General features: G+C 43.7%; 1 protein-coding gene across 2 annotated transcripts; it reads right to left on the bottom strand.

The window, feature by feature from the left end:
* Window positions 1-730: 730 nt before the first annotated feature.
* KCNA6 (potassium voltage-gated channel subfamily A member 6) lies at window positions 731-26719 on the bottom strand. 2 transcript variants are annotated; one of them, XM_075111417.1, is made up of 3 exons: window positions 19973-26719; window positions 19601-19686; window positions 731-3276 (listed from the first exon to the last, which is right to left on the bottom strand). In XM_075111417.1, the coding sequence occupies exon 1, from the start codon at window positions 26016-26018 to the stop codon at window positions 24462-24464; it is 1557 nt and encodes a 518-aa protein (XP_074967518.1). In that variant the 5' UTR covers window positions 26019-26719; the 3' UTR covers window positions 731-3276; window positions 19601-19686; window positions 19973-24461. The 2 variants fall into 2 exon arrangements, with proteins under 2 accessions (XP_074967518.1, XP_074967526.1); XM_075111425.1 differs by having other exon boundaries at window positions 19977-26719.
* Between the last annotated feature and the right edge of the window lie 709 nt (window positions 26720-27428).

The following is a 27428-nucleotide window of genomic DNA, read 5'->3' as shown; positions in this document are numbered from 1 at the left end:
ATTCTACATACACGGACTTACCTTTGTGGCTGCTAAGTCAAGGAGCAAGCAAAATATGTGAGGAGTAAATTGGAGATTACCATTGAGCAGATGTGGTGATCTTGATGGAGTAAGCTGGCTCTCCTGTGAGGTGGCAAAACTTCGAGAGGTGCCTGAGTCAGCTCAATTTTGCCTAGGTTTCCAATGAGACCCATAATCTGGGAGACGCAAAAGCAGCTCAGAGGCACCTTCATAAACATCTTTTCTTGGGCAAGGGCTGGAACGGAGCCAGACATTGTATAGAAAAGGAGAAAATCCTCTGAAATGCATCCATCCTTTGGTATCTTTAGGGCTATGAAGTGAGAAGGGGACAGATGGAGACGGCAGCAGCAGGTGTGATGAGACACATGCCCCTCCTCACCAGCATTATACTGATCTCTAGCCATGAGATCACTTCCATTTGATACAAGCTTGAGTGGCCTTGGCTGCTCTGTCACAAAACAGATGGACCATCCTTTCAGGACTAGGAGGAGGATGTCCCAAGTGGCCTTAACATCCTCCCCTGTAGCAGGTGTTCAGTGCAGCACTGCAGAAATCACCTCTGAGGAAGAAAAAATGCACTTCTGCCAGTGGCTGTGAACTGTCCTAAGAAAGCAGCACAACTGTATTAATTCCATATCAAATATTTTATATCAATATAATAAAGTCCAAGAACACAACCAGTCTTTTTGACATAAAAACCACACCACAGTTTAAAAAATACTGATTTTATTCGTATTCCCAGACTTTTTAACAGTGGATCACACTGATAGGAACAATCACAAATACCAAATTACATGGTTTCATCAGGTTCTGGCCTGTGCAACATTGGTTTTGATTCAAGCACATATTATGGCATCACCAATAAGGACAACAACTGCTGTTCAAAGCTCAGCTGAGGCCCATCTCCTTGGTCAACTTTCAAGCCCAATACCTCTTCTCCCACAGCATGTGGAATTCTCTACAAAGAACTTGTATTCTCAAAGTCAGAATCCAGGAAACATCCTGAAGTACTGCATTTTCAATTCCTCATCTCAAAACTCTGTTTACCTCATGTACTTTATTTGAAAGGCTTCAAGTTTTCAATGCAACAAACAAAAAAAAACACCCTACCATCCACAATTTCTCAAAAATATTGGACCAGACTTGTACAAATCAGCTTAGCTCCAATAAGGGAGCTGGAATGACTTATCTCACCACATGATCTGGCCTGCAAATCCCAACTGTCTTCCTTGAAATAAAGCACCAGAGCAAGGTTTCACAGCAAAAGCAAAGTGATCCTGTTACTAACATCCCTGCTGTTTGTGCTGGCACACAGTATGGTCTAAAGCCTCTGACCTGTGTGCCATGTATCTGAAGGGTACCCATAGACTTCTGCAGCATATTCACACCTTTCTAAAGGCATCCTGCACTGAGGTTGACTTTCAGGATAACTGCTCTTGCAAGAAGGGTCCATGGCAGCTCATGGTCAGCCACATGGCTTTGCCACACAGATGAGGACAGACAGTGACTCAGAGAAGTCCCACACTGCAGGCTGGCCTGCACTAAGACATAGAGTAGGTCTCTGTATTGTTTGTGCCCAGATAATATGCACATAAAGTCAATGCTGCCTCCTAAGAACTGCAGGCTCATATGCATGCTCAGGACTATTGAGCAGCCCGGCTCCAAAAGCACCTTTGTGTCTGGCACCTCAGGGTTTCTTTAAGCCCAGTCCTATAATCCGGTTTGAGTCACAGGTAGTCAGGAAGTCACAGGTCATCAGAGGATCAGACCTTCAGCCAGCAGCCACAAGGAGGTATTACAGTCCCCGCCTGTTACAGGTGCCGAGAGCTGCCAAATAGAGCAAGCTGCCTTCTACCTCTTTTCCTTCACACATCGACTGTGAGGACTGCCAGACAGGCTAAAAGTCACTCATAAAGATGTACAGGGTGCTACTGATAAAGAGTCCTAGGGAAGCTGGATACCCAGCATCCATCAGAGTACCCTCTGAAAATCCCAGTCGGCATGCTCAGACTACCCTTTGCTCCACTCTTCCTTTCAGTCGCCCCCCTCCCAGAATCAATTCTCTCTCCCCACCCTCCCACTCTCCCACGCAGAGAGCTCGCAACACACACAGGGTAGGTCCACTTTGGTTATGCAGTTTTGGCTGCACGGCTGACCTTTGCTGCTGCCAAAGAGAGGGGATTCCAGGCCAGAGCATCCCTCTCTGCCCTTCACTTTACAGTGCTAATCGGGTTTTCAATCAGTTTCAGCAGGGCACAGCGTGGACTTCCAGAGCTTGAAAAGCAACAGAGGTTTTTATCACAACGTTACCATGGGAGAAGACTTCAGAGCATTTTCTGGGAACGCTGCATACAGTTATATTACATTTTCAGAACTATGTGGCTATTGTGCCTTCTAAATCACATGAAAGACTACGGACAGTGTTATTTCAGTGAAACTCTCTACAGACACTGAAACTAAGTCACTACCTCCTTTAGAGCAGGCAATGGACTCACATGTTCACAATAAGAATTGACTGTACATACGCTAAAGCAAGACACTTCATAGGTAAATAAGAAATACCTCTGGTTTGGGCCCATCCCTTAGATATCAGATATTATGTATGAACAGGATGATTACTACTTGTAGAGCTATGTGAAACATCTACCATTCATCCAAGTTATGAAGACACAGTTTTAAAAAGCACAGTAATCCAGGGCCAAAAGACAGGCAGACAAATGGACAAACTTTGGCCACTTGTTCAATTCTCTGGAAAAAGCTATTTGCTCTTCCAAGGGCTGACTTCACGCATTTGCCAGGACTTGATCTTCCACTTGAAAAAAGGTTTAAAATAAGTTTCAGTAACAGAGTCTTCTGGAGGTGCCATGTGTCCATTTCCAGCTTCCCATGGGACTTAGTGCTTGTCTGGGGCTTTTGATCAACAGCTCATAAATTGCTGCTATTTAGCCACTGGAAAATGAATCCTGCTTCATTTAGTTCTCCCAGAAATGAGACACATTTGAATCTTGTATGGGATTCTCCCTGCCTCCTCCCTCCAATCCCTGTTCACATCTAGTTTCAGTTTCCTAGAACTAAGAGTGTTAAACCCTTTAAAAACACTAGCAACAAGAAAACCGCAAAGCAAGGAAACCAGTTTCCAGTTCATAAATGTTGTATTCCCTGCACACAAGGAAACTCCACCAACTCTACAGTAAGATGCAACAACCTCTTTTGCCGCATCCTGACATGACAGCCTTGCAGCATCCAGAATCCAGCCTAGCAAGAAAAAAGAAAGTGTTACATGTTAAAAAAATGCCCAAGACAAATGTGTTATTTTGCATGGATCACAGCTAAGACATGTCAACCTAAGGGTTCATTTCGTAATGAGAATGTTTAAAGGGACTGAATTTGAGATATCTTGTCAATATAACTGCAGCTGGCTACAACAGAAAGTGCTACTTTTCTTTGCTTACCTTGATCCTGCTGGGGTTTGATTTATGGGGTATTTCTCCTTACAGCTGCTGGGAGTTATACCCATCTCTTCTTGCATGAGACGAAATATGCATATTAGAGTGTTGCAAAGTCTGGTAGGATGCATTGCAGTGCTGTGCTTGGGATGGAGACCCAAGGTCTGACCTTTACCGTAACTGGGACTTTGTTACATACCTGTAGCCATTTTCTTGGTGTCTAATAAAGTCCTTTTAAGACAGATCTATATTAACAATTTGGCATACAAGCCTCTTCCTCCATGCCAGGGTCAGGAAAGTCTATCAGGTCAAGAGAGGGATTTTAAAAAAAAATTTTTTTTAATCAGATCTGAAATTATTAATTGAGACAATGAATGAAGGATGTGTTGGGCCTGCAATGACTTTTCTTCATTTAGAGACTTCTCCACTGCCACACTTTGATGTAGTCCTTTCTAGATGCAAAGGTCCATCTGTGCTGGTGACACATGAAACCTAAATGGCTGTTCATAAGTCATTACATATATCTGCAGTCCTCTACAACAAGAGAGAGAGAAAGGGAAGACAGAAGTGACTGGAATAAATGTGGCACTTAGGTCTTCCTAAATTGGTCAAAGTCTGTTACAGTCTGAAAAGTCACATAACAGTTTCTCATAATGCAAGCAATACTTACATTTCTTTTCTCTCTGCACGTCAACAATGCAATGCCTCAAATCTGCCAGTCAAACATGCCCCTAAAAGTTACCCATTACATTTTTCTTTACACAAGTTAGTTCATGTGTTTCTACGACACATGGTTAGGATGTGATATTAAATCAATTATTTTAGGACTCCTGAGTCCTAAACAAAACTCTGAGGTCCAGACTTAATTTAATTATGTGAGTAGTTGACAGGGTTAGTCATGAGCTTAAACAAGTTAAGCATGCGCCTGTCTAAATGCTTATAAGAAGCTCAAGCCTCACATTGCAAGGAATTTATACCATTTATATTTTTACACAGTGTTTTCCACCAATTCCATTTCCCACTCAGTACAGGAGTGTGAAAGCAGCTTACTCCACCATTAAGACCATACAATTCCTAGTCCTTGTGGTCCTACAACTCCGGCTACTTCTTGACAATGACTCAGTAGCCAGAAAAAGAAGAGCAAGAATACGCTGTAAAAAGAGTGTACCAGTGAGAAAACCCTGGGCCAGAAGGTTGGTTGCAACATTGCCAAAGACCAAAGGAGGAGAAAGAAAGAAGTGGGAGAAACATCAGAAATTGGAGAAGCCTACAAAGTGAACAAGATTTGTCAAGAGCTCTATCTAGATTCAGAAAGCAGACAATGGCAGTGGTACATAAAATATATAAATATGCATGCTTATATAAATATATCTAAATACATTCACACTCACAGAGAAACTACATATTTAAGCAATGACTATAGATATAGATGTGTAAAATATTTTAAGTAAGAATTTGTAAAATGCATTTGCTCTTCAAAAAGTTTTCTAAGAAAAAGCCAGCTCTATTAACAAAATGTAAGATTCACTTGCTTTGAGCTCACCAAAACTGTGAGAAATCTCTGATTTGCAGGCTAAATCTGTGCTGATCTTCAAAGCAAAATTCCCTCACTGAATTCTCTTTCATCTAAGCTTTTTCCTGCAGATTTATATGTTGGAAAGGGAAGTTTGCAGTCCAGGGATTACAGAGAACAAACAAGCTGGTAGAGGTATGAAGGCTACCTCATACTTTTCCAGAAATTCAGAGCAACAATAACTGGATACTAGTGATTGCCTGGAGTTTGATAAGTCAGAGGGCCCATCAAACAATACACAGAGACAGATGTCTGCAACAGCTGCATTAATTGAACCTATGACAAATCACTGGATTTTCCTGCACAGTGAACAATCACAGTGGGGTTTGTTGGTCTGATTCTACTCTTAGTTTTATACTGATGCGGATCTTCCCCAAAGTCAGTAGAGATGTTCCCCTGGAAACGAGTAGAGGATGAGAGTCTACATATTCAGTATTTGTTATGTAGGATCTCCTTTTATCCATCTTGTACATTAATAATAAAAAAAATGCTTAGAAATTGTAAAATATACCTCCTTATAGCTTGTTTCCTGATCTACAGGGAGAAAACCCCCGCTCCTTTATGATTTGTAAATACATTTACTAAAGCTCCTTAGCAGCAAACAAGACTCCTTTTGCACTGGAAGTATTGCATCGTTAAGGTATGTAATGTCACCTGCGTGTCCAAAGTAAGGATTATGCAGAACTTAACAGAAATGGTCGCAGTAAATAAAAAGAGACATGACATAAACAGTTTTTTGAGTTTAGCATGAAAATTTTTCTTGACGTATTTGCAAATCCAAAAGCCCAAATCTAAGTTTTACTGGACCACCTTTCACCAAATGTTCTATAAACAAAGCTACCACAGGGATTAAACATGACCGTATTAAGCAGATGTCTGATATCAGCTCAGAAGGTAGGACTGATTGCCACATAGTCATTCAATGTTGAAAATATGAAAAACGAAAACAGTATGGCCACAGGACAGCAAAACTGTCATTTTAAATCTTTCAAATAAGTAAGGGATTAGATAGTATAATACCGCAGCGAAGGACTGCCATGAAACCAGGGGCCAGATCCAATTTATAATGCTGTTTAAAAGCACCATTTAAATAATGATTAATATCACCTATGCAGAGAAAGGGATAGGAAAGATTTGACTGGGCCAAAAGAATGCAGATGATCTTTCTATACCTATAATTCTACAAATATAAAGTAATAAAGTATCTAAAAGGAACTGACTTGAAGTAAGGCAACTGTTGAAGCATAAAATAAATTCAATACTAAAGTACTCCTTGCCAGCCTATGACTTACTCATTAATCACTTACTTATTACTTACTTTTAAACAATTGTTTAATATAAAGTACAAAACTAAACCAAGGATTCCCAACGTGGCCAGTGAGATTGGAATGCAGGTCTTGTACAGGCATCCCGAAACAAAACCTACTACATTGCTGCCATTTTTTAAGAGGTGAGCCTCATATATGTGTAGAGGAATGCAAAGGATTAATTTTGGGGACCAATTTCTCTATCTCTTATTGCCCTTAATTTTGAGAATCTGATACTGATGCCTAAGTTCATAGTAAATAGCTCCTAACGCCCCAGTGAAACTTTCTGAAACCAGCAATATGAAAAAACAGAGTATGCTCTGGAATAGGATCTAAGCTCGCCTGTGCAATTTTTCAACCCCCATTTCAGACAACTCCTACATTTATGATTTGAAAAGATGCAATAATCCTCACACTTAAAAAAACCCTGCTGCCTCCTGCTACCATGCAAGGCCCTTGAATCCTTCTCAGTGATGACAGATGCCATCCCATTATAAGTAAAAGGGAGATCCACACATAGGAACAACTACTGGCAAGTTAACTGACAATAATTTAAGGCTTTGAGTGTCTCTGTCATAGCTGAAAACACTGGGGATAGCAAAAATGTAGGGAAAGTTACTTCAAGTGGATGTAACTCCACTGAAGCAGATTTTACTCGCTTCCATTATGATAAGGAGACACATATGGCAGCCAGGTTATTACAGTGTGCAAGTGTAAGGGAGAGGTGATTAAACAGACCAGATCCAGTACATTTATAGTACCCATCTTAAAACAGATAAGCAAACAAGAGCAACAGAACTGTGAAGCAAGCAACTCCGTTTCTAATGAGGGGGTAAAGCTATGAACTCCTTTGCTACAGCAAAGGAAAACTGATGTAGTGGACATAAAATCAGCTGATGTTACAGGTCAAGTGGAAAGGTGCGGCGCTGCCTCACGTGAGATTGGTAGATTTAGCTTCACTGAGTGAATCAAAATATTCAGTGAAATTCCCAAAACTCCATCATCCTTCCTCAAATTGAATCCCCAGTTTAACTTCACACAGTGCTGGCTGTATGCTGCTTGCACTTCTCTCTCTAGGAGCCATGTGGAACTCCCTTGAGGAATCTCAACTTTCAAGCAAATGTTCTGTATAATTCTGACATTAACAGTTTAAAGGATGTTGTCGGATTTAATGTCTTTTATGACACTGTGCAAAGACTATATTGACTTGCTCCAGAACATGGCTTATGTGGCCAAGTTCCACATCCATTCCCTTCTACGTGCCTAAATCCAATGTAGCAAGGCTAAGTGTTTGTCCTCAGCTGCCACCAAACTCTGGAGACACACAAACCATAAGAAACACTGAATTTCTCCACATGCCAATGGCAAATGACAGTGCCACTCAGGCTGTCTTGTGCTTCAGGCTCCCCCAGCATATACCGAAGACCATACCTCACTACATGTACTGCTTAAAGCCTTAAGCAAGCGGTTCAGCTCTGAGCATGCTCCATCCATTTGCAGCTGCGTCCAAAGACAGCCCCAAAGCTCCAGGCATTAGCAATTGGGCCACCAGATTGGCTCCCAGAGTTTCCTGTTTTCATGGTCTTTGCAAAGTGTTACAATTTCAAGATCCACCAGCAGAATGACAAAACAAGGCAGATCTGCCAGGCTGCTGCTGGAAAAACTCTCACCCAGGAAAGGAGGGAGGAACAAAGAGCAGGAGGTCTCATTCCCTGCTCCAAGGAGTGCTCTGGAGCCATACTTCCTCTTCTGTGTCATCAATCCTATGTCCCATGAAGCTTCAGCAGGAAGGAGAACATCCTCTGTTGCCTGGTGGCCAGGGGGCTCTCCTAGCAATGTGGGTCCTGCTCACTGCACAAAGGGAAGCTGCCCTCTCTCTCATGTCTTGAAAGACACAGTCCATGCTCATTTAAAAAAAAAAAAAAAGGCTGTATCTCTGCTATCAGGGAAGTTTTCTGCCCTGTGAGTCCTGCTTCTGCACAGCCAGGGTGTAGAGCTTCATGAACATTGTGGAGGGTTCATGGCACACCTGAGCACTGGCTATATTTAGATAGCTCTCCAGTAGCAAAGGAAACTGCTTAAATATTTTAAATGCTGAGGCAGGCAATCATGCAAATGGAGCTTTCATGGCCAAACTCACCTCTGCCACAAGCTACCAACACCCTATAGCAGCACAGGTCGCACATCCAAATGTTGCCTTGTCAAATGCCTCCGTGGCCCACAGGATGGCACTGCGCCACCCCACAAACTCGTCCCTGGCTTTTGGTGGCGTTTCCTGACAGCAACAGTCAGCATAAGGCAGACTTTTTCACATCACAGGTTTTTCGTTTGAATTTTCAGGCTTTCCAGAATTTAGCATAATTCTACAGATTCTCCCATGCCAGCACACCAGCTGATCCTCTGTGTCTTTGCTCAGAAAGATCACCATCTGCTTTCTGTGGGCATTTTGCTTGAATAAACAACAGTAAGCTTAACCTCAAAAAGGGTTAGCCTAGTACCTACACAGCAACCTCCAGAACAACTGCTTCTTTTTGCTGCTGAGAAGTCAAGTATTTGGTAAGCCTGAAACTGATTAGTAACAGCTATTGCTTATAACATACTTTACATGTTCAAAGTACTGTACAAAATGAAATTCAGTTAACAGTTGCTAATTACCACATCACTTGCTTTCTATTTAAGATCACTGCAAAAGCCTGGAGTTTGTGTAGCCTACAGCTATCCAGCATGAACTGGAGGGGGCTCAAGCCTTTACATGCACATGCATGGACACTCTTGGTGCATATGCTCCAGCTCAATTGATATACCATCCACACAGTCTTGTGAACCTCTCCCATTTACGGGTCAAAGATAGAGCCAAACCACAGACATTAAAATTTGGACTGTGCATCAGATTTCAAAGCCTTCTCATCAGTGTTTGAGGATCCTGCGACACAGGGTTTAGATTTTTCCCTAGACTTGTAAAGCATCCCTTCAAGAAAAATACTCTGGGAGAACTGCAGAGTCAATGACTTTAAATTAAAATTCAACATGATATGCTTGTCCTTATTAAAATTTTTGAAAAGGATCACCAAGGTCAATTATTTCAGCTTAAAGTAGCTGAGAAGATGAACTTGAATTTTACTCAGCTTGAGTCTAACCTTCCTTATCAGCTTTAACTTCATTGCTGGCTCTTGTTAATGCTTTATCTGCTTTATCTTCACTGCTGTTTTAAATGATTTTTTGCAGTATGGATATGCCCAGGGAACCAGCACACAAAATCACAACAAAATATTAGAGCTGGGTCTACAGCAGAGACAAAGACAACAGTTGCTAAGGACAACAGGCTGCTGGGGACGGTAAAACAGCCATGGTCCTGCCGTCTGCCCTACTTATACCCGAACCCTGGGAAGCCAGGATTGCAGCTGCTGCTGAGAAGTGTGGAAAGGGTCTTGGGTACAAGGAAACTGCTGCCATGGTTGTGGCAGTGGTAATAGCCACTTCCACTCCTTACCTCTCCCTTCCTCCCAAGGGTCTCCAGGGCCCCTCTGGCTCAGCTCTCTTTTCTCTCTCTCTCTCTCTCTGTGTTCCTCTCAAAGGCTTAACTTGGCCCCACATATGCAGAATATTAATTTTGCCTTTGCAGATGAGACACATCAGGCTGGCACAGTAAAACATCAATAAACTGGAAGCAACCACATTAATTTATAGGAAAGCTGTCATGCTTTGATGAAGTCATGGAGTTAAAAGAAAGTACTGTGAGAAGAGGCATTGCTTTCATGGACTCCACACATGGAGGTGTGAGTTGAGGTGGCATGGTGCAGGTCATAAAAGCCATATGCTCAAAGGATCACCAGAGCAACAATCACCTGGAGGCAAGGAGTGTGATCAAAAAGTGCAATACAAGTACAAGCGGCAAGTTCATTTAGAGCTCACCAGCCCCTAAGTGGGTGAATTGGGTTCAAAGGATCCTTTGCTCCTGACGTTCTTTCACTGTCAAGTACTAATCCAATTTAGAGCAAGCGGCAGGATTTTCAAATGTGCTTGCTATTGGTCCAACTCTGTTTCACTATAATCACCAGAAAAAATTCCCAATGACACTGTGGTCATGGTGTGGTTAGGCTTTAACAGTCATTTTTTAAAATGCTATCTTCTACCAAACTTCTGGGAGTGACATTTATAGTTTCTTCTGAGTGCCTGCCTGGCTGATTAGTTAAGTATTTATACTCCCACCGTAGTCAGGTGAAGACCCAGTAGTCAGGTTTATGATTATTGATGGAAAGCATGAAAAGGGGTGTAGGAGCACAGGGAAATACTAAACAGAGGCAATGTCACTGAAGCATGTAAAAAGGGTCAACATCCCATTTATCCCACTTCCAGCTGTGAAAATAATGATGCCATTAAGGAAGTTACAACCATGTGAAATCAGAAACAGCTGCAAACCTAAGTCCAGCCTCCCAGCCCTGCCTCATACCATCTGCTTGTGATTCCTAAAGTAAAAAGGGTCATTTGCATCATCCAGAGAAAAATGAGCTTATCAGTGAATACATTTATTGTTCCTATAGATCCTTATCACTGATAAACACCCAAGTGTATGCTGAGGAGAAAAAGACACTATTTCTCTTCTACAGTCAGGGAAACTGTGGCACAGGGAAAATGACACATCAGATCCATAGCAGGTCCAGACCCAGAATATGCCTGTGAGCCTCAGTCAGTCCACAGACTGTTATGGCCTTGTGGCAGATCTGACAATCAGTGCATACTCAAAAACATTCAAATGGAAACTTTAGTTATGCTTCAAGACACTGAATTTTCAAGATAACAGGCCTTATTTCCTAATCATATGGAAAACTGACCAGATGAAAAACCAAAGACTTCTAAAACATCCTGTACCACCCTGACTAGTTGGCATCAGAAGAAAAATGTGCTGATATACGAATACCAGCTGAGAATTTGGCTCCACTAGCCTGAAACCAACTTGCTGCATCAGTAGTGTTGTTAAAATATTTCAGCCATCTTCATCAACTCTTCATGCATCATGGTGGGCACAAAGACATCACAATGGGCCCTCTCAAAAAATGTAACTGAATCAAGCATCTAAATATGCTATAGGACAGGAAGGAATTTGCAAGAGGATTTATTTGGGCCTTTCCACATATGCTTGCTTCTGAATCACCAATATATGACTAAATGTAAACCATGAGAATTGCCGTTCTACGTATCCTTGTATTCCTCTGAAAGACCATAAAGGAACAAAAACTAGCAAATCATTTAGGAGGATTAGTTTTCAACAATGCCAGTGAAAATCTGTAAAAAGATGATATTGCCAGATTCAAAGGACAGATTTGACTGCGTAGTACCAGTGAGCTGTTAGCATCCAAAGCACCTTCATGCTTGGAGAGCTAATACAAATCTGTGACAGAAACAGTGAACTCCTCTCATCTCCAGCATATTTTCTTCTGCTGCTTTAATACCTTGGTCTCTGATAGCCATTCAAGGGGCAAAAAAAAGAAACAAACAACAAACCCTGCATAAATTTACTTCTTTTGGACTAGCTGCGAAAAGTTGATGTCAGCTTCTTATCTCCATAGCACATTCAACAGGCTTTCAATTTACCTTGCAGTAAGTCAGCTCTGGGCTTTGTCAGACAAATATTTTGCATGCCTTTAATTAAAAGGCAGCCTGCAAGGGAACACAGAGTCATGAATAAGGGGGGTTGCATGGAATATTTTGTTTCTGAGCCTGAAAAACAGAAATCAGATCAGCATGGCCAAAGCATTGGCCCAAAGCCGACACAGAGCTAGGTAAGTGCAAGACTTGTTAGCATTTGAATATTCCATGGGTCTCATGCACAGGGCCAAATGCTTTTCTGTGTTTGCTTGATCCTCACTGTCCATATGTTAGTTACTATTGTTATGATGGTAATACAGCACAGTGTCCTTAGAAAGTAGGGGTCCTCTCCTGTGCCTGACATTATATAGGTATTAGGCATGAGGTTGGCCATACTTAAAAAGATCTCCCTGTCTAAACGGTTTAGGGGGAAAAAAGTAACTAAATACTGTCCCTTTTCTATTGCTGAGGTCCTGCTGAGATATGTGGGACATCCAAAGGCCATGTGACAGTACCAGGGACTGTTCCCTTGACTACAAGTCCAATATTTAATTACAAGGCCTTTCTTAGTAAGTGGTATCTTAACTAATGAAAAACCTTACACAACCTTTTGATGCAATTTACTAATAAGCAGAAATGCCAGAGCCAGAAGTACCAGCGGGTGATTTTTCTGCTACGTAGGTTACATGACTGGGGGATGGAGGATGGAGAGGAAAGCTGCATCCGTCTCCAAAACCCAACACAGCTATATCACAGCTGCAGCTGGTTTGATCAATATGTATTCAGACATCTTCTATGGAAATGTTGATTAATGGTTACTATGCAAAGAAGAGCTCACTACTCATCTTCTCTGGAATCCACTTAGCTAAGTGTTAATGGCAGTTCACAAATCTGTGCATTTGTTTTAAGAGCCAAAGAAAAAGGTAAGTAAGGAGGTAAGCTACAGCAGACTGCAGGTAGCACCTTCTACTTCCATTCTTCTTCCCAACAGGCCCAGAAAATTATTAGTAATAATTTTGGGGGTTTTTTTCTTTTTTTTCCCCTATTACATAATCTATGAGTAAAAAGATCCTCATCTTTTCACAGGAACAGGAAGCAGGGAGAAGTTCAGAATTCGTAATGACATGTTCTAGCAAGTCAGTCCACATTGTAAAAGCAGTCTGGACTCATTAAACAACTTTTTTTACCTGTGCAGGTTTTCCAGTTGCAGAAGAGAACAACTGGCTTGCCTCAGCAATAGCCAAAGAACTGGAACGTCCTTTCTGTCCCTACTAATGCATGCTGTATTATCCATACCATTTGGTCTGTCATTTCATCTCTTTTGGAGCATCTGAATATCACCTAGCTGAATTCAAGAAAGTATTGGAGCTGACACTGGAGCCACACTGCTAGTAATCAAGAACAACCAACGGCTACGAGTACATTGCTTGGAAAAAAATAAATTTTTTTTAAAAAATAAACTCTCCTAAACCAAGGACGATCCCCTCCCTTAAAAAAAAAAAAACACCAAACCCCAAACAAATCCATGTCATATCTTTCATTCCAGATCAAAGTAAAAGACATGTAAATGCAAAATTTGGTATTTTATCTTGTTTAAATACATTTCCTTAAAAAAATTTGCAAAAAGCAAAAACATTCAGAACATTAAGAAAATGATCACACACATTACAATATTTTCCAGACATGCATTTTCTAAAGGATACCAAAATAAGCTGAAATGAAACTCCTCTAAAATATTGCTGATTTTGAGGAACAGGTATCTTTTGATGGAAATATGTCCTACAGAAATGTTTGCAATCCACTGTAGAAAAGTGTAATAGATCATCAAATAACAGACTAATGGATAAGCAATAGCGAATACACCCCAAAATGTTGCTGAAAGTCATTGTGCCATCTCCAAGGTCAGACTACAAAGATCAATTGCTTTGTGGGTATTATTTCACAAGCATGAAAGCCCATAGTCTACAGCACTAAAAGGAACGTATGTGACAGTACTATTTCTGATACATTAAAATGAGCATAATTCAGAGCTTGAGAAATATACAATATATTTGTGGTAGCTATATAAAGAAAATAACAGTGATAAAGTAGATGTTCTAAATTTGGCCGTCTGACACCAAATGGGACTAACAGGTAAATATCTACTCTGTACCTTTCTATTTTATGTACTGATGATGAAGTGGGATTCAAACACAGATCAGGTCTCTTCCTCCATCACTGACAAGGGAGCTTGTGCATAGAGCTCCTTTTTGTTTAATGACAGCACTATCCTTAATAAGCCCATTATGAGAATGCATGTCTTGACTGAGGAAGGTTTAAAACTGAAGCGTGGAAAGGGCAAATAGGGTCAGAACTTGATCACAAGTTAAGACCACGTTAGCGTCTCACACACTACAAAAATACAAGAGTATTCTTCTTCAGCTGTTTACTTTGCAATGCAAAGCCAAAAAAAAAAAAAAAAAAAAAAAGAGTATGGGTAAGTGCTGTTTACAATTAAATAACTCAGACTGGCTTGAAGATTCACAATAAATGCATCTCCCATACTTCTTACATATCCTCATGAATCAACAAAATTCAGTTGCAAGATTTGCTCCTGTGCTCTTTAACTGTACCCCCTTTCAAAGTCAGCATCTTGCTAAAACACAGGGTTGCCAGGACCAAGAATATGAAGATATGTTCTGTAGCACTAAAGAAGGAGTCACGGGTTCTGCTCATTTAGACTCTTGCTTCCTTTCCACTCTCCACAGCTAACTGTGCCTCATTCTGTTCCTAGTATAAAATGAAAATGTAATACTGCTCTTTCACCATCAGAAAGTTCTTCAAGCTCCAAAAAGGTATATACAATTTTCACCATATAAGCTTTTTTACCAGCTTTTTGCTCTGTGTTTGTGTGGTGACTGCTGTAGTAGGATCTTTACCATCAATACGTTAAAGGCCTCAAGACTGAGGCTCCCATACACAGTCCACATGATAGAACAAGAGTAAATTAAGCAGCACATAAACATATAGTGATGGCGGCCTTTTCCATCAATGTCAAAGTGAACTGAACTCAGAAACAGATGCAACACTGCGTTAATGGCTCAAATTAAACTCATTGACTCACTTTGTAAGTGTTATAAAATAATTCCTTTCTAATTTTGCTTACTGCCATAACTCAAGAAATGATGCCAAGTGCCTGGAACAAGCCCTTAAGACAACTTATGGACAATCTGATTTGTGTGCACTATCCTGCTAATGTCATTGATAAAGTTCAAGTGGTGTCCATATTCACATGCTTTCACAATGTGCACGGTTATTTCTAAGATTGCTTTGCTCTGCTTTTCCTTTTTTCCTACTTAAGGGAGAAAAAGCAGAGCTATTTCAAAGTTAAAGGGCAGAACTTGCTACCCACAATATAGATACAAATCACAAGATGATGACTTCCTCACAGAAGAGAACAAGGTGCAGCAACATGCTAGAAGCTCAAGGACAAAGTATAAGGACTAGATTCTTCCTGGTGCTTTTGTGACACAGAGCTGGATGGATGGGTGAAGCTCTCACCTTGGTCAATGTCTATTCTATCTGCTGAGCTCGAGGGAATATTTTGTCACTTTCCCATAGGATGAAATGAACTGAAAGAGGTAAGAGAGGAAACATGAAGCTTTATTCTGCCTCTGCCAGGACAGTGCCTGGAATAGGAAATTATTCTGCTAACCTCTTCAGGCCAGAGTGGCCATTGTTATCAACTGCTCTGACCTTCTGTTCAACAAAAGCTGTTGAAGGTCATACATGGCTGTTGTTTTCTGCATCCAAATCAGATACCCTGGCTGAGCTGCAGCAGAGCAGGCTCAAGGCTTTTCTTAAAATTAGGTGGAATGCACTGTTCCAGTGACTCCAGGGAGCTCATGGTAGTGAGGAATTACCAAAGACCCCAGGAAGGAGGAAGGTCAGTGTAGAGCTGGAGGGCTCTGGGTAAGGAGAAAGCACTAGACAAGGTCAGGAAGAGGTTCCAGGTTGAGGGGAAGAGCAGTGAACAGAGCCTGGTAGTTTTAAAGGGCATGGACTTCCTCTCTGTCTTCAGACTAGCTCCCAAAGTGATCAGGTATCCCGTGCTCCGTCCTACACCACTCCTAGGACTTCCTTCTCTTCTCCCAGTCCCACAGAGAAAAAACATCCCCCAAGACTCACAGTTCCTCCCCTAGTTCTCTCTCCTACCCACACACCCCAAGTACTAAATAATAAAATCACCAGGATTTGGTGTTTTGTAGCTAAATGGGTGCTGTACGGCAAATGAGCTGGAGGACACAAGAAATGAGAGAAGATCCTACAATTTCTCATCTATTCAGCACCTCCAGCACATCCCAGGTGTAGGAGAGGATTCTAGTAAACAAAGTCACTGAACCCAGGCTATTTCCATTGCATGCAACTATTTCCATATTATCATTTCATAAGTTTAACAAAGTCCATCTGAAAAAAAAAATTGGGTTTTGCCTTCATTTCTCCTATTCAAGCTGGAATGAGCTTTCATTTCTCCTTGTTTGTCTGTTACATTAGAAATCACCTTCTTTCCAGGGTAAATTTATTCGTAGCCAGGTTATGCTCTGTTGTTCAAACACCAGCATTGCCTTCTGGCTTAAATAGCTTTTACCTCTTTTGGCTACTCTGCTCCCAGTATTTTTGTAACTATAGGCCTTGTCAATCTTTTGCTGGCCTAGAAAAGTCAAGCTCTTCCAGCTTCCTCTTGCAAAGCAGCTTCCATTCACCTGATCATTCCTGATGTTCTTCCATACATCCTTCCTGACCAAATTTAGGTCACCAAAAATGGACACAGCATTCCAGATGGGGCCTTATGGAATTAATATTTCCCAGGTGGTACTAAGTTTGCTCCTTCTGAGACTTCCAAAGACTTGCACCTGCAATTTTTATAGCTGCATTACTCTGGGGGCTCAGTGAGTGACACTGGTTCTCTGGCTGATCTTAGCACCCCCAATCTTTCTTTTTGTCTGTCTTCCCCAACTGATAAATCCCAATCACAACTTTAATTTCTGTGCTATTTCTTATCTTCCCATTTCTTTAAGTCAGTTATTCAGTCATCTAGTTCTGGATCCTAAGCCACAGTCTTGATGATGATGCTTAGGTTGCTTCATAGGTAAATTTCATAGTTTCAACTTTCCTGTTTATATTTTAAACAATCCCAGGACTAATTCTTGAGGAACTCCTTTAGGAACCTCCCTCCTGCCTCACACTGCTTATTTACTCTGTTCTTTACTGACTATTTCTTCCATTCACCTTCACCTGACCCATCTCAAGTGGTATTTTTCCATACAGCATGCTAATGGCTTTTATGTGAAGCTTTTTGTCCTGTTTCAGCGGCAGCATCACTGAGAAGAGCAGAGTTAGAGCAGGAAAGAAGTAACCCAATTTGTTTAAACTTGGTTTTCCCTGAAAATGGAAGCTGGAGCAGCAGATCTACACCCAACCTGCCAGGACTACAACTATTTTCACATAGCCATAACAGCAAAAAACCTGTAAGAGGGCTAGAGTTTGTCTCCATGTCTACCTCTGCTACCCTTCTGTTATTACATTATTTAAGAATTGCAATTACATTTCTTCAGCTTAAAAAGCTTTTGTCTCCTTGGAAAACACATCCAAGCAAGAGGAAGCTGATGGAAATTGGAATGGGAAAGCGGTCAAGAATCTAGGACCAGCATCTACTCCGTTCAACATGGGGAATCTGGTGACCACGTGTGTCCCACACCAGCCAGACTTCTGCTCCAGCCAGGCAGGTGGGTGTGATGTCAAGGACACAAAAGAGCTGAGCATGGCTCAGCAGACAGGCACTCACCACCCCCTTATGGTATGGTAATGGTGCACCTTCCTGAGAGCACCGTAGCAGATAAGCAAACAAAAAGACTGTGGTCCAATTCTGCTTTCACCAGGGATAAATTTGGAGTCACTTCACTGACGTCAGTGGAGTTATTCCAGAATTGCACCAGTGTAAAAGAGGTCAGCATCTGCTTCCTGAAAATGGATGCCATCAAGCTAACTGAAAACAACAGATGCATCAATGAGCAGCAAAGGGAGACAGTAATGTTCCAGTTTTCATGTAAAACACCATTTAATTTCTCTCCAGAGAATGTAAGAGAATAAACCAACATGTACTCTAAAAGCTGAATCTTCTGTTGGTGTAAAACTGTATAAACCTTTTAGGTGAATGGACCAGTGGGTATCTATAACACCTGAGAAGAACTATTCTAGACATCTGCCTTTACAGCTGCTTTCTTTGGGCTTGATTCTTCTCTCACAATTACTTAAATTGGGAGTCACACCATTCATATCCTTAAGGATGCATTTATCTTACCTCAGGTAGAGAGCAGAATCAAGACACCAATTTTCTTTATACAAACAATGGCTACAATACCAACTAAATTTGGTAATCAAATCTGTAAATTTGTGATTTATAGCACTTTTTGACTAGGGTCTTCCAAAACTTTACTGAGTAAGTATCTTTATATATTGCATGTAGCACTGCACTGGCAGTATTAGGTTTACAGTTGGACTTGATGATCTCAAAAGGTCTTTTCCAACCTAAATGATTCTGTGATTCTATATCCATTTAGTGAAAGTGAAGCCAAAGAAGGACTTACTGAACTTTCAATGATATTTTGTATGAAGAGAAAAGATTCCTATGAGTCTTTCTCTAATGAACAGGCAACACGGCTTCAGTATTTTAAGGTGACCATGGAAGTTGATAAGCACTTTCCCTTCTGTAAATCCTTTCCTTTCTGTCACTAAGAAAAAGTCATCCACAGAAAAGTCCAATCTATTGCTTCAGTCCCTCCTAATTTGCACTACACACAATGCAGATATTTCCTGAGGTGAATGTTTATCAATGAATGTTTATGCTTTAGGAACATAAAACCTACACTGATCACAGTTATGTGTTTCCCAAAGTGTAAAACTATGCTATAAAATTCAAGCTCTTGTGCCAGCCAACAAGCCCCAGACAGACCTCCCTGGAGCAAGGGAAAACTCACCCAGTTAGGCAAGGCATATAGAATTGACATGTACTAATAACACAAGCTACACTGGAAATGAGTGTTACTGCAGTCCCTGTCCACTTTACCCAACAAACATTCTTCTCGGTTTATCTCCCTGATTAGGGTCTCGCCTTATTTAGGACCGGACCCTGCACAAGAACTGCTCCTTGTAATTAAGGGCAACTTCATCACCAGCCGTTTTTGGTGGCAGCTAAGGACACTCAGCATTCACTGGCATTTGTTCATTTTTTCAGAGGATTAAGTCTCTTCATCCTGCAAGCACCTGCTCCCCTCCTTAACTTTATGTGTAAAGCAGGTGACTGCAAGTCAGGGACTCAACTCTGAGTCTGCTCATAATATGGCTACAAATGTCTTCAGAATAGGACGTACCTAGAGTTTGAGCTCCAAAGAGCAAAGATGAAGAGCTCAGAGTGTGCTTTCAGTTACTGCAATGCAAATAGAGCTATCCTGTGCTTACAGGGCTGCAGCCGAGGGCAGAATCTCATTTAGTCTTAAACTTCTCCATGAATTAGTGTGCACATTTCCACCACTATGAAAAATAAATAAATAAAATGCTGCTGCTCTTATTTTTGTCAATATAAACGTAATATAAGAGAAGCTTAACTTTGCTGAGTTTGGTAGACTTACTTGGACTCAAGTCAGATGAGAGCTTTTGGGAAAGCTGTGGTAACTCCTGCTGTAATCTGCAGATCTTTCCCTGATGTAAACAGGACCTCAAGAGAAGAACAAAAGTAAGCATTTTAACAAATAGTACATATGTTTTGACTTGATGCCCAATATAAACCAAGGTAGTTGTACTAAATGAAGTTTTGCCAGCTTCAATCAGCAGACGATGATGATCTGGCTCATGCTATATTTTTGCAGTTTATAATTATCTTTGTTTCTTCACCTAGAACCAGATTCTCCCTAGAGGCTGCAAATCTTAATTAGGAAATCCTTCCTCATTAATTGCAAAAAAACTCTTAGTCGCTAATTTTGCAGGAGAAAAAGAAACCTTACCTACTTCTGCTATAGCAGCAGATGCTGGAGCTGTTTGTTCCTTTGCTTTTAAGGATGATGCTGTTCTTTCCATCACAGTATGGAAGACACTTCAGTCCTTACCCTGTCTCTTGCTGCCCTGAATTTCCTTTATACTCATTTTTCTTTATCTCCATAGGGATCTCTGTACGCTGAACGAGAGGGCCTAGGAAAGACACCAGTGATCTTCACCCCCACAGCTGCTGTAGCAGTGAATTTTTATCCATGAAAGCTGGATCAAACAGAACAGGGCCAAACCAGAGAATTGCTCAAAAATCCAAAACTGCAACATTTTCCAAACAGGAGCAGAACAGGAATTTTATCTTGGAGGTAAGTGCAGGAATCCACCAGTAATGTAGACTTTGAAATATTGCAAAACTGCCTCATGCCTTTCACGCTTACAAACTTTTATGTGGTTGATGAGTTGCGGATAAAAAAAGGTGTCAGTAAAATTCTTCCTTTCCTTCCTTCCCCACCTCCAACAAGATGATTTCTGCCCTGTCCTTACTTGGTGCAAAACATCCTGTGGGAAAATCATTTGGGAAACCAATTGTCACAGAACAGCCAAGTGTTCAGGAAGGAGCAATAGTCTCTTCCACAGCGAAACTCTTCCCTACTGAGACTGTTGAAAGTGGAGTTTCTGGTTTTTTAATGCAATGCTTTAGCCCGTATTCCTTGTCAGAGCACCCAGAAGTTGGATTGACAGGCCAGTTGCCCCTCAGCTCCTTGACTGTGAGTGCTCATAATGTCCTTCACACACTCCCCACCTCTCTGTGTGCAAGGATATACAGATAGAATCACTTTCCATCTCCTGCTTTTGCACTCTCTGTTTTCAAATGCTGATAACTATCTGTCTGGAGTCGGACAGGACACTTGTACATGATATAAGGTGATGGGTTCATCTTCAGTAAGCAAAGAAAACAGCTGTAAAGATAAGGTACTATAATCTGAGAACTGAAAATATTCAACGAGTGGTTTTGCTTGTAGCCAAAGTCACAGGGTAGAGAGAAACAGTCTGGGAGGTTGTTATGGAAACAAGTCCCTGGAGGTGCCTACTTTGCTTCATGAGGATGCGCTATGCCTTCAGAAGGAAATAGACAGGCAGACAGATTTGTATTTTGAATATCCAGGAGTGAGTGCTAAGAGCTGAGAACTTGAGGTAAGATTTTTGAAAGCATCTCTTGTGATTCAGTGACATGAGTCCTCTGTACAGTCAATGGCACGGGTGCCACTATGTCACTTCAGTCACTTGAAAAAAATCCAAAGGCTCCTTAATAAAAATGTCAAATTCCAGAAGTTCCATAATATATAGTGTTATTGATGACTCTGGGCTAAGCTTCTGTTGGCTTTTTGTATTTCTTTTAGCTCTGACACAGAAAACCCAGGGAGCAAACACCACTCCTGTTTCACACATTTTCATTTGCACTTTCTTTTCAGAACTGAAAAACGTGCATTGCAAAAAACTGCACAAAGCTGTCTGTTTGCAACAAAGTTCCTTCACACCGGTATTTTGCGTATGCATGTGTGTGCACGTGTTTGTGTGCAGATAACACTCCAGCTAGAAACTCACTGCTGAATTTCACCTGTGAGCAGGAAATCTCTTTACAAAAGCATCTGTATAGGACACATTGGGATTATGCTACCAGTAATTTGCCCCACATCTTTTTTTTGCCAGAGTCTCCATGCCCGGCTGTCTGTCATGCTGGTTGGGAGAACAACCTGTTCTGAGCAGGGAGGGCTCCTGCCTGGCAGGGGCGATGGGGTCAGGCCCAAGGGAAGAAACAAGCACAGGAATTTTCTGACGTAGGCTGAGTGTGTCTCATGCCTCCTCCTGTGCTTAACCTGAGTTTTTTATATCTTACTTTGGGGAAACTTTTATCAGCTGATACACTCAGGCATAAAATAACCCCAAACATGGGCATCCTGCTAGGAGACAGCAGCAGCCTTGAAACAACCCTCTTAAATAGCAGGTTCTTTTGCTAGTTTCTAGTGCATCTGCTAGAGCAACATAAAATTTGAAGAAAAGTCACCCTCTTGCACTCACGGGAAAGATTTCGTTATGGTGATCCTGAAACACAACTAAGAACAACAAAGCTTTTTACTGAATTAACTCAATGACCAAGACAGCTTTTTACACAAAATCAACAGAGATGCCACTGTGCTGATCCTTCCTCAGTCCCACTGAGATTCACTGGGATTACTTACCCACTGGCTGGTTACATGCTTCAAGGGATGCAGAATGGCTCCCAAGGCCCAGACCTTCACGGACATTTGCCTCAGTCCCGATGAACCAAAAAGGAATTAGGCACCTACGTATTCAGGCAAACTCCTCTCAGCTATAGACCCCCACCACAACACACTTGTGTGTCCCAGACTGACCTGCAGTAACCGAGACAAGTGGCATTTTGCTACTGACTTCAGCGAGAGAGAGAACAGAGGTTTTAATATAATGGTTGTGCGCTGACCCCAAGGGAGATCCCTGTGCATTAAAAACCTTTGAGAAGACAACGGGACTCTGGGGAAATGCAGCAGTTAGGATTTACACAAACAACTTCTACCATATGGTCAGGGCCCAGATGAGAAGAGGCCACAATAAAAACACTCTAGGCATGGAGTCAGAGCTCAAGACAAGAAAAACAAGCAGGGTAACGAAGATGCAAACAGACCTCATCTCACAACTAGTTCTATAGTCAACTCCGACTATATTAATGTATATGCCTTTAGCATTCTTAGCCTTATGGTTGAAAAGCATAATAAATACATATACATAAAATGTATTCTATATATTTTGCATCTTGATATTATGTCTGGTTTATGTATTACATGTGTCACATGCAATATGTAGTACATTCTAATATGCATATCATACAGTATGATGCAAGGCATTAATGGCTGCCTTTGCTTTCATACACATGCACACATGTGAATGCAGAATATACAGTTAGATTTAAAACGAGACTTTTCCTTGCAAGAAAATTTACCAATAGAATCTGAAAGCATCCATTTCCCCTTCTTACCCACTGGCAGCATTTGAAGCATTTTAAAGTTGGGTGTAAGGCAGGGCTGATTAAAAAAAAATATCTGGGAAGCAAAATGTGCATCTTAAGATGCAAATCTCTGGTCCCCTGGCAAACCCAGCACTACAGGCCAAGCTATGCATTTTGCATTGCTAGCTAAGTTGCTCTCACAAAACCTAGTGCATGCAGAAGACATTGCTGTGCCTTCTACCCATGAAATACCGAGAACTGGCTAGATCAGTGCTATAGCAAAAGCATCTCTTCAAGGCTAGCTGTTTCTCCCCTCATTTGAAAGGTCTGGGGTATGCTGTTGGGTTTGTACCGATGGCTTAGGGAAGTTTGTATCCATGCCAATCTCAATCTCAAATGTTGACACACTTACCCTGGGGTAATTTATGCCTGTGACCTGCTAAATCAGTGCAATCTTCAGACAGCGCAGGTGCAGCTGTCTGTGGTCCCGGTTTTTCAGCAATGTCAACAAAATACCAACATGCAAACTTCCCTCAGCCATACAAACGCTTCAGTAAAAAAGCAGTGGAGTCAATTGCTCTCACATGCCTGAATACAGAACTGGATATCTGAAGCATAAAGTACATCTCATTAAACGCTATTGTGCAGAGACAAACTGCAGAGATAACAAATTAATTTACTCAAATGTGCCTTGCATCAGAAGGCACTTACCACTATGAAGATTAAGTTGGTACTATAAAAGCCAATTACCATCAGGGCTCTGGCATAAATAAGGCTGAAATAAGCTCAAAACATAGAGAATCTTCACCAAGCCTGTTGACTCCTTTAAGCCTGTTTTTGATAAATAGTAGTATATGGTCACAAGCAGCAAAGAGCTGTCAGATCTATGCACCTTTTCTGAAACACAAACCAAGAAGATCTTTAGCATGCCAAGGGTTGCAAAGAAGGCAGGCATCTGCTTGCTGACTTTCCCATACAGCTGCAGAACTCACTGTGATGCTGGCTACAGCGTTTCCATTATTCAAAGGCAATGGCATGGCAGGCGTGACTGATCCCACAGCCAAGGGCACTGCGCTGGCACAGGAACTAAGGGCACAGCTTGAGCCAGATGTTTGTAGCCCCTTTAACTGTTTACTCCCTGCCGAATCCTTCAGCTGAAGAAGTGGCAAGGGCTTCTCTGCTAGTGGAGTAGAAAGGCTAGGTTTCAGAGCAAATATTGGATTAAAGCAGTCTTCAAAAACAGAAAGAAATTCAGAGGGGAGTGGGGGGTGACAGTATGCCATGGAATAAAGCAAGTTTCTGGCTGCACACAGTAATGAGGAACAGCAAATCAGGACAGAAGAGCCCATTATCACAATCATTCTGTTTACGGTATCACAATTCACAGTCTGGCATGTGAATGCTGAATAGATCCAGCTGCTTGTGGGAAGACGGCTGTGCAGCAGCTTGCAGCTCCATGTCTGGACCCAGGGTAACAAAACCAATCACACCTCTGTCAGCATTTTCTTCTCTTTATAGCTCTGGTTGTTGGGAGGAATGAAGTTGGAATATTTCATGGACTCCAGGTCTTCTGCTTCCAGGAATTCAGATTTGCTGAGAGACTGATTGCTGTCCCCCTTCTTGGGCTCAGAGAAAGGTGACTGCTGCTGGCCGCAGGTGACATGGGTATACTGGCACTGCTCTTCATGATCAGTCTCTCGGTGGTAGAAGTAGTTGAAGTTGGACACAATGACAGGGACAGGGAGGGCAATGGTGAGCACACCTGCAATGGCACACAAGGAGCCCACAATCTTGCCACCAATTGTCATGGGATACATGTCCCCATAGCCCACGGTGGTCATGGACACCACCGCCCACCAAAAAGCATCAGGGATGCTGGTGAACAGGGAGTCGGGGTCATCAGTCTCTGCAAAGTAGACAGCACTGGAGAAGAGGATAACCCCGATGAAAAGGAAGAAGATGAGGAGGCCCAGTTCCCTCATGCTGGCCTGGAGAGTCTTCCCCAAGATCTGCAGCCCTTTGGAGTGCCTGGAGAGCTTGAAGATCCTGAAGACTCTGACCAGCCGGATAACTCTGAGGATGGCCAGGGACATGGCTTGCTGCTGGCCCCCATTGTTGCTGCTGCTCCCGGGCTGCTGCTTCTGCTGCTGCTGTTGGGCCAGCTCAGTGCCCAGGGTGATGAAGTAGGGGATGATGGCCACAATGTCGATGATGTTCATGATATTGCGGGAGAACTCAGGCTTGCTGGGGCAGGCAAAGAAGCGGACAAGGAGCTCAAACGAGAACCAGATGATGCACAGGGTTTCGATGAGAAAGAAGGGGTCAGTGAAGAAGGGGCCGGCACCGGTGGCGGGGCGCAGGGGCGGCGGAGTCCCACTTGGCGGTGGCAGTGGCGGCAGCAGGGCCTCATCGCCAGGCAGCGTCGCCTCCCCAAAGCCAGGCTGGGCACCCTTGGGCTCCTGGCGAAACTCAGGCAGTGTCTCCAGGCAGAAGATGACAATGGAGATGAGGATGACCAGCACAGAGACAATGGCAATGGCCCGGGCTGGCCCAGAGCTCTCGGGGTATTCAAAGAGCAGCCAGACCTGGCGCTGGAAGTGGTGCTGGGGCAGGGGCTTCTCCTCCTCTTGAATGAAACCCTCGTCCTCCCGGAAGGTCTCGATGGCCTCTTGGCCCAGCTGGTAGAAGCGGATCTCCTCCAGGAAGATGTCGAGGGGCACATGGACCGGCCGGCGGAGCCGCCCCCCAGACTGGTAGTAGTAGAGGATGGCGTCGAAGCTGGGCCGGTTGCGGTCGAAGAAGTACTCGTTGCGGAGCGGGTCGAAGTAGCGCACCCGTCGGCTGGGGTCTCCCAGCAGCGTGTCGGGGAAGATGGAGAGGGTCCGCAGCTGCGTCTCGAAGCGCAGCCCCGAGATGTTGATCACCAGCCGCTCGCTGCTGCAGCAGCTGCCGCCGCTCCGCTCCTCGCCCGGCGCCTCCGCCTCCGCCTCGCCGCCGCCCGCCCGCGGGGCCGCCAGCGCCGGCGGCTCCTCCGCCCGCATCGCGCCCGCTCTGCCCCGCCGCCCACCGCCCGCCGCGGCCCCTCGCCTTCAGCGGGCGCCGCCGCCGCCGCCTGCCGCCATCCGCCCGCCGCCGCCCCCCGCCCCGCCTGTTGCGCCTCGGTGCGGCCGCGATCGCCCGGCGGCTCCGCGGGGCTCCCGCCGCGGCGCGGCTCCTCCTCCGGCCCTGGCCCCCGCCCCGGCGTGCTCTGCCCCGCGCTGGGGAAGCGCGCTGCTGCACGGCGCGCCCGACTCTGCCTTCCCCGCTGCGCACACACACACACGGGAGGGGAGAGAGAGAGAGGAGGAGCGGGAGGTGTAGGAGCACGCACACGCCGGTTACACAGAGCGAGAGGGAGAGAGGTACACGCAGACACACACAGACGCGCGCGGAGACACGCACCCGTGAGCGGAGGCACGCACGGATACAGAAAGAGGAGACAGAGGCAGCGCCAGCACGGACACGCTCCGGTACAGACAGATGCACGCACCCACGCAGCGAGACACACGCGCACCCGTGGACGTGCGCGGAGGCTGGTGCTCGCCCCCCTTCGCCCCCCGCCGCGGCGGCCGCAGCAGCCTCAGCCCAGGGGCGTCCGGCTTGTCGGGGGGTACCCCCGAGGGGATCCCGCTGCGGGCTGCAGCTCTCCGGCCAGGCGCTTCGCAACAGCTTGCCCAAAGGCTGGCGGTGGCACCGCCCCCGCCCACCCTTTCCACCACCCTCCCACCACCCTCCCATCGTGAAAACCTGCCCCTGCCCCTGGCCCTGCAGCCAAAACCCTGACGGGGACTGTCAGACACCGCCGGCTCCGGTCGGTGCTCAGAGCTCAGCCGTGGGACCCGGGAGACCTCGGTGTTGTTCCGGTCCCTGCCGCAGGCTGTAGTTGACCTTGAGCCGGTCACTCCGTGCCTGTGGCTCGCGGACCTCCATATATAAATGTCATTGCCATGATGCAAGCACGACAGTGGCATCGGACCATCCACAGATGGGGACAACCTGTCACACAGTGAACAGTGCAACTGGGAAAAGTCACAGGTAAATACAGTTCCTCTCCTCTCATTTGGGGTGGACAGAGTTTGCCCCCTTCTCGCAGGCACCAAACAGGTGAGCTTGCTCCTTTGTTTGTTTACCACCACACAGTCAGCACTTAGTCTCCCTGGGAGCCAAAGCTGCATTTTGCCGGCAATCAGACTTCCAGCTCTTTTGCCTTTAGAAACCTGTGGCTTGCTCCATCCATGTCACACTTGGCATCTGAAATCATAGAGAAACTCATGGCAGCATACCTTCTTCCTCCGAAAATGGGGCTAACAGGTGAGGCTGCTTCCATCCTTCCCAAGACAAAAGTCCGTCTTTCCCTTGAAAGCTCTTTGTCAGTTCTAAATATTATTAAGCAGGCTTTTATCATCCTAGTA

The sequence above is a fragment of the Phalacrocorax aristotelis genome, chromosome 1 (assembly GCF_949628215.1).
Source record: "Phalacrocorax aristotelis chromosome 1, bGulAri2.1, whole genome shotgun sequence".
NCBI classification, from domain to species: Eukaryota; Metazoa; Chordata; class Aves; order Suliformes; family Phalacrocoracidae; genus Phalacrocorax; species Phalacrocorax aristotelis.
This window is presented reverse-complemented; position numbering and strand designations above follow the sequence as displayed.

What these genes read in the sequence shown, in the direction of transcription:
- KCNA6 (XM_075111417.1), bottom strand. Translation starts at nt 26,018, where the DNA reads ATGCGGGCGGAGGAGCCGCCGGCGCTGGCGGCCCCGCGGGCGGGCGGC.